We start from the raw sequence: 5,800 nt of genomic DNA, 5'->3' as shown, positions 1-5,800 counted from the left end.
CCCTCCCGCCGGGAGCCTGCTTCGTCCCCGCCAGTGATGCAACCTATCACTGCGGTGTCGTCCGCGAACTTTAGGATGATGTTGTCTTTGTGGGAAGTGACACAAGTCGTGGGTGAACAGGGTGTAGAGGATGGGACTGAGGACACATCCCTGTGGGGTGCCAGTGTTTGTAACAATGCTGGCTGAAGTCCTGTTGCCAAACCAGCCAGTCTGGGGCCTGCCAGTCAGAAAGTCCAGGAGCCAGTAACAGAGGGTGGGGTGCAGACCCAGCACCACTCTCTCAAAACACTTCATAATAATTGGGGTGAGTGCCACTGGGCTGTAGTCGTTCAGGCAGGTGACCGGGCTCTTCTTGGGAAGGGGGATGATGGTTGTGGTTTTAAAGCAGGTGGGAACAATGCTCTGGCTGAGGGAGAGATTGAAGATGGTGGAGAGAACATCAGCCAGCTCGCTGGCACATGCCCTGAGAGCCCTCCCAGGGATGTTGTCCGGTTCTGCCGCTTTGCAGGGGTTGATCTTCCTCAGGACTGTGCGTACCTGGCCTGGTGAGACAGTTAGTGGAGGGGAACTAAATACAGTAGGCTATACTCATAAGACAAATTACCCATGGTGGGAAATTCATATGCTACACAGAAGTATGTAAGGCACTTCAAATTATAAGGTATTTGGCTCCACATTTATTATCTGCAACATTAATATGAAATACACAATAATGCATCAATATTATAATCCAATTATGTAATATACAGTTGCAATTAAAAGAAATGGCAGTTTGCAATTTTCTGGTTTTCTGCATAAATTGGTCATGAAATATGATCTGATCTTTGAAGTCACAAATATCAACACATAATATTGTGATAAAACACAAACAGTCATGATCTTTCATGTCTTTATTGAACACACCCAATAAACATAGAAAATGATGGTGGAAAAAGTAATGGCAACTGCGTTTTAATAACTGGTTGAACCATCTTTGGCAGCAATAACCTCAAGCAAGCACTTCCTTTAGCCATGGATTAGACCTGCACAAGGTTCAGGAGGAATTTTGGACCATTCTTCCTCACAGAACTGCTTCAGCTTGGCCATATTCTTAGGACGTCTGGGGTGAACGATGTTTTGAGGTCATTCCACACCATCACTATTGGGTTGAAGTCTGGGCTCTGAATGGGCCACCCCAATAGGCAGAGATTGTCTCCAAAGCTATTCTGTACTTCAGCGTTTAGGGTTATTGTCCTGTTGCATCACCCAGCTTGTTCTGAGTTTCACCTTGCAGACAGCCACCCTGACATTATTATTTTGGGATGATGTTTTCATGCTGGTATGCGGTTCTCTTTTTACGCCATACATAGTGCTGTGTGTTCTTCCCAGACAGTTCTACCTTCGTTTCATCTGTCCACAGGAAATTTTCCCAATAGTGTTGTGCAGTATCAAGGAGGTCTTTGGCAAACCTCAGGTGTGCTGCATTTTGCATAAGGTTGACTCATGGACAGAGATGTTCACCAACTCCAGTGAATCCTTCAGGTCTTTAGCTGTTACTCCAGGGCTCTTTTTTTTTTTTTTTACCTCAGAACGTTCTGCCTTGTGCCTTTGGTGTGATCTCGGCTTGGCGCCCACTTCTATGTAGAGTAGCCACAGCACCAGATTGTCTCCATATACAGACAATATGTCCAACTGTGGACTGATGAATATCTAAAGTCTTGGAGATGACTCTTTAACCCAGCTACATGCAAATCACCAACTCCTGATCTTAGATCTTCTGAGATCTTTCTTGTGAGGTGTGTCTCACATCAGCTGATGCTGTTTGAGAGTTTTTGTAAGTCAATACCATTCTAAACCACACCAACACTCTCCGTTTATTGATTGGACTCCATAACTTTTTTGCAACTGTACATTATTTTGAAGTGTGCAATTCTGCATAGTGACTTTAACTTTTAGTATATTTTGTTAATAGTTTTGTATTAATGTGAAAATTTGAATGCAGGACTTTTACTTGTGACAGAGTAGTTCTATATTGTGGTATTTCTACTTTTACTTAAGGATCTGATGATTACAATGATACGTAATTATTAATGGCACTCCTTTTCACAAATAATAGTGCTGTTCTACAAATGCAAAGACAAGTTAAATTCTCAATAGAAAAGAAGCTCAAGTAATAAAAACAAAACACCGTGTAGAAAGGTTTTATTTTCAAAATGTATGCAGTTAGTATGTTCACATTTGACAGCATTTAGTTTGTCCTGTTCAGATTTAAATGTAAACTACATATTAAAGCACACAAGTATACAGTATATTGCTGTGCACATATGGATTACAGTTAGTAAATTAGATAAAATGGCAAATCTATATTTAATAGTTTTAATTTTACATAATGGTGCTCAGTCACTAAAGTAATGAGGAAAGCTGTGTAAAAAGTTAAAGCAAGGACAATTTAAAATAACACTATATCCTGCATATTATGGCCTCTGAAGACAGAAGGCTCATTGTTATATAAGCAGCTGCACTGTTTTAGTAATTAAATTAGTAATCTGTGGACATTTGTGCAACAATTCTACTGCTCAAGTTTAGTATAAGTCTTATATCCCGTATTTGCTGATCACTTCCTTTGCAAGTGTAATGTAGGCCGACATGGCGTCATCCTTGGACATTCCTGAGAGTACAAATCATTTGGATTAAAATGCAAAGTATCAAAATGTTACTGTTTTTATCTAAGATAGCAGCATACAAGAATGCTTGCATCCTATAGTGTCACAATGCTAAGTAATAAATCTTATGTTTCCATTTTCCACCAACAGGCATTTTTAACTTGTTACCTTTCCTGGAGTCCCAGGCATCCCACTTGACTTTCCCTTTAAAGTCGAATATTCCTGGTCTATCTACAATATTGTGAAAGCACAGAGTCAAAGGACAAGAGTGTGTGACTCAGAAATGAGTGAACATTGCACTGAATTGATTCTGTTTATCTGCAGCAAGTCATACCGGTGTTAACGTCTCCAACAAGTGCCTGCTTATAAAGGCCATACAAGTCCAGCAGCTCCTGGTCTGAAGGCTTCGTCTTCACATTCTTCACGTCCTCTGCCAACTTCTCAAAGTCTCCCTGCAGATAATAGATGGTCAGAGAAGAAAGAGCCAGGTCACTCTTAAAATCTGATCTGCTCTTTGCCAAGTCTGACAGATTATCAGTCTGATGTAGTGGCTCAGCTGGTGTGTAGTAATCACAGAATATCAAAATGTGCATATTAAATAGCTAATAGACAACACTGAAAAAGAAATTTCATACTAGTATTCTTGTCATAGTGTAGAGCAGAGAAACCTATTGTTGCACAAGCTGGAGATAAACAATGGGCTTTTTTTATTCAAGAGTTTTGTGCCTGAATAATCTGTTTTTAACAAAGGACCTGGGGCATTGCAGAACAGATAATTATAGACCAGGAAACCCCTTTTAGGATAGACAAAAACCTGTAATGTGACTTCAGATAAACCATTTAAAATACTACAATATTATACAAGATTACTACACTAAGAAATATTAATATCGAAACCTTGATTAATATTCAAAACGGATAGGCTATTATATGGAACAATAAAATAGGGAATCTTTCACGTTCTTAGAGTCGGATCTCGTTTGGTATTTCTAATCCTGCATAATTAAACTTAATTCTTAGTAGCTGCAGCATCAAAATGACCACAGAGCCCGAGGATAAACGCGTTTAGACTCGAGTTCCTTACATTTAACAATCACACGCTTTCAAAGATGGATGACGCATAGATGGCGTGAACATTCTCCCGCTACAACCACGATTCATTTCACAGCGACAAAGAATCCCCGTTATTAAAAAAATAAGATGGAAATAAAAGCAATAATAGTTTACCTGAAGAGACATTTCGCAGATGCAGCCCGTTAATTCAGATTAACGTATTTCTCTTGCGTGAAGCTGGAGAGCAGCTGTAATTGCAACACAACTGAACAACACTGTCGGCCACGGACAGGCATAGAGGGAAGGGGGCGCGTGAGCTGATTGGCCTCGTGTCGACATCACTCACTGCGACGTACGCACGCGCACGCACAGACAGACAGCCTGTAACTGAAAACATAGCCTAAGGTATATTGTATTAGTAGATGTAATTCTGACTTTTTAGCGTAATGCGACTTCACTACAATACATCACACCAATACATACAACAAATGTTTATCTTGTGTTATTAAAATATTTGCTATAAACCACCACACAGTAGCGACAATAAGCAAAACCTCATACACACAACAGTAGTGCTACTGAAAACACGATACATAAATAATACTAGAAAGCACAACCTAATGGATAGCCTACATTTTCTGTATAATAAAAACTTTTACTTGTTTTCACTTTTGATACAGATTTTTCTACTTAGGCTATAATTTTACCTTATATGCAGGACTCTTACTTGTAATGGAGCAGGCTAATATAACTTGGGGTAGTCTACTTCTGAACAAGTTTTACGCCAATGTTTTATACTGGATAAAATAAAGACTTTGTTTCAATTTCATTAGAAACATTAAGAAATGTTTGAAAACATCTTTGGATTTTTTAAATAACATCCATGTCCGACAAGTGACCCTAACCCTACCCTAACCATTTATAGATTAGAAATGTATAAACAGACAATAAATGTTTTCTTTCTAAGCATATGCCTATATGTTTTTCATGATACACTGCCCTTTGAACACTGGTCGGCGCTGTCGAAATTTTTAAATAAAGTTATTTAAATTTAAAGAAAATGGCGGCTACCTGTGGTCCATCCGTGTTGTAGCGCTGAGGGAAGGCTGCCCATTTCAGAAAGAAAACAAACTCGTTTTACTGCATTAGAAACAGGTAAGTAGCGTTATTTTAATGTGATGTTGTTTGTCATGTTTCTGATAAATAAAAACGCGTATGTTTGAGTAATCTTCTCAAAGTAATCGAATTAGAGTGAAATTGACAGTGAATGCCTGTGTCTGTCTCTCTGGCCTTTATAAACACTTTACAGAGGTGTGATCATACAGGTCTGGTTTGATGTTGGCGTCATTAGTCACATTATTAGTTATATTTCCATTATTGATAACCAGCGGTGAAAGATACCACGGTGTATCTGCTACGATTAGCCAGTCTTCCACCGGTGGGGCACTAGCACTATGTAAAGCTTTAGCAGACTGCTATTTCCATGAAGTTACAAACATATCAGCATGTTACATACAGTATTCTGTGTAGGCTACCTATTAATTAGGACATTTTGGTCATTTCACATAAAAATACTCTGTGAAATCTTAAACATATATGGTCTCTATGTTTAGTCTGGCGGTCCAACAATTCACTACGTTTTATTAAAACATTTTATTGCAAGGACCTAAATATCTTCAGAGTAACTTCTGTCATTTATGTATTGTTGATTTTAAAGTCAATTTCTGTTGGTTGGTGGGCACTTATTCCTTTTTGTGACCATGTTTTTTTGTTTTGTACTTCTAGAGGAGGTATGTCCACTCCAAAAATCCCAGTTAAGAAGGAAATCAAACGGCAGATTCTAGCCAAGACCTCCTTCACTTCACCATTCACCCCAACATGGAGTCCATTGCCACAAGAAAACATGCATTTCATCCTGAAAACACTGAAGGAAAAACTGATCTCCATGGGTCTTGAGAAGAAAGAGGTGAGAGTGTTTCGCCCATGGAGGAAAAAAAGAGACCAGAAACCCACTGCTGCCACATCAGAGCCTGTTCCCCAGGTACAGGATTGTCCTAAAAATGGCTGGGAAGATGTGGCAGGCCGGCGCAACACAGGGACTTCGC

The 5,800-nt window shown here is 39.4% G+C and overlaps 2 protein-coding genes across 2 annotated transcripts in view; one reads left to right on the top strand and one right to left on the bottom strand.

Annotated features, from left to right (window-relative positions):
- Nucleotides 1-2,164: 2,164 nt before the first annotated feature.
- Nucleotides 2,165-4,021, bottom strand: acbd7 (acyl-CoA binding domain containing 7). The gene is made up of 4 exons (XM_020607263.1): nucleotides 3,870-4,021; nucleotides 2,977-3,094; nucleotides 2,811-2,873; nucleotides 2,165-2,647 (listed from the first exon to the last, which is right to left on the bottom strand). The coding sequence occupies exons 1-4, from the start codon at nucleotides 3,879-3,881 to the stop codon at nucleotides 2,574-2,576; spliced, it is 267 nt and encodes an 88-aa protein (XP_020462919.1). The 5' UTR covers nucleotides 3,882-4,021; the 3' UTR covers nucleotides 2,165-2,573.
- A 686-nt stretch (nucleotides 4,022-4,707) lies between these two features.
- rpp38 (ribonuclease P/MRP 38 subunit) overlaps nucleotides 4,708-5,800 on the top strand; it is a 2,088-nt gene continuing 995 nt past the window's right edge. The window contains exons 1-2 of the mRNA XM_020607235.1: nucleotides 4,708-4,850; nucleotides 5,481-5,800. The exon at nucleotides 5,481-5,800 is cut by the window's right edge and continues 995 nt beyond it. Of these exons, the coding sequence (XP_020462891.1) occupies nucleotides 5,488-5,800 (313 nt within the window). The 5' untranslated portion in view covers nucleotides 4,708-4,850; nucleotides 5,481-5,487. The remainder of the gene's footprint in view (nucleotides 4,851-5,480) is intronic.

This window comes from Monopterus albus, unplaced genomic scaffold, assembly GCF_001952655.1.
Source record: "Monopterus albus unplaced genomic scaffold, M_albus_1.0 scaffold84.1, whole genome shotgun sequence".
Classification (NCBI taxonomy): domain Eukaryota; kingdom Metazoa; phylum Chordata; class Actinopteri; order Synbranchiformes; family Synbranchidae; genus Monopterus; species Monopterus albus.
This window is presented reverse-complemented; position numbering and strand designations above follow the sequence as displayed.

Excerpts from the sequence above, each read along its gene's own strand:
- acbd7 (XM_020607263.1), bottom strand. Across the intron at positions 2,874-2,976 it reads TGTTGGAGACGTTAACACCG|ATAGACCAGGAATATTCGAC; the intron begins GTATGACTTGCT and ends ACAATATTGTAG. Across the intron at positions 2,648-2,810 it reads TGCCTGGGACTCCAGGAAAG|GAATGTCCAAGGATGACGCC; the intron begins GTAACAAGTTAA and ends TTGTACTCTCAG.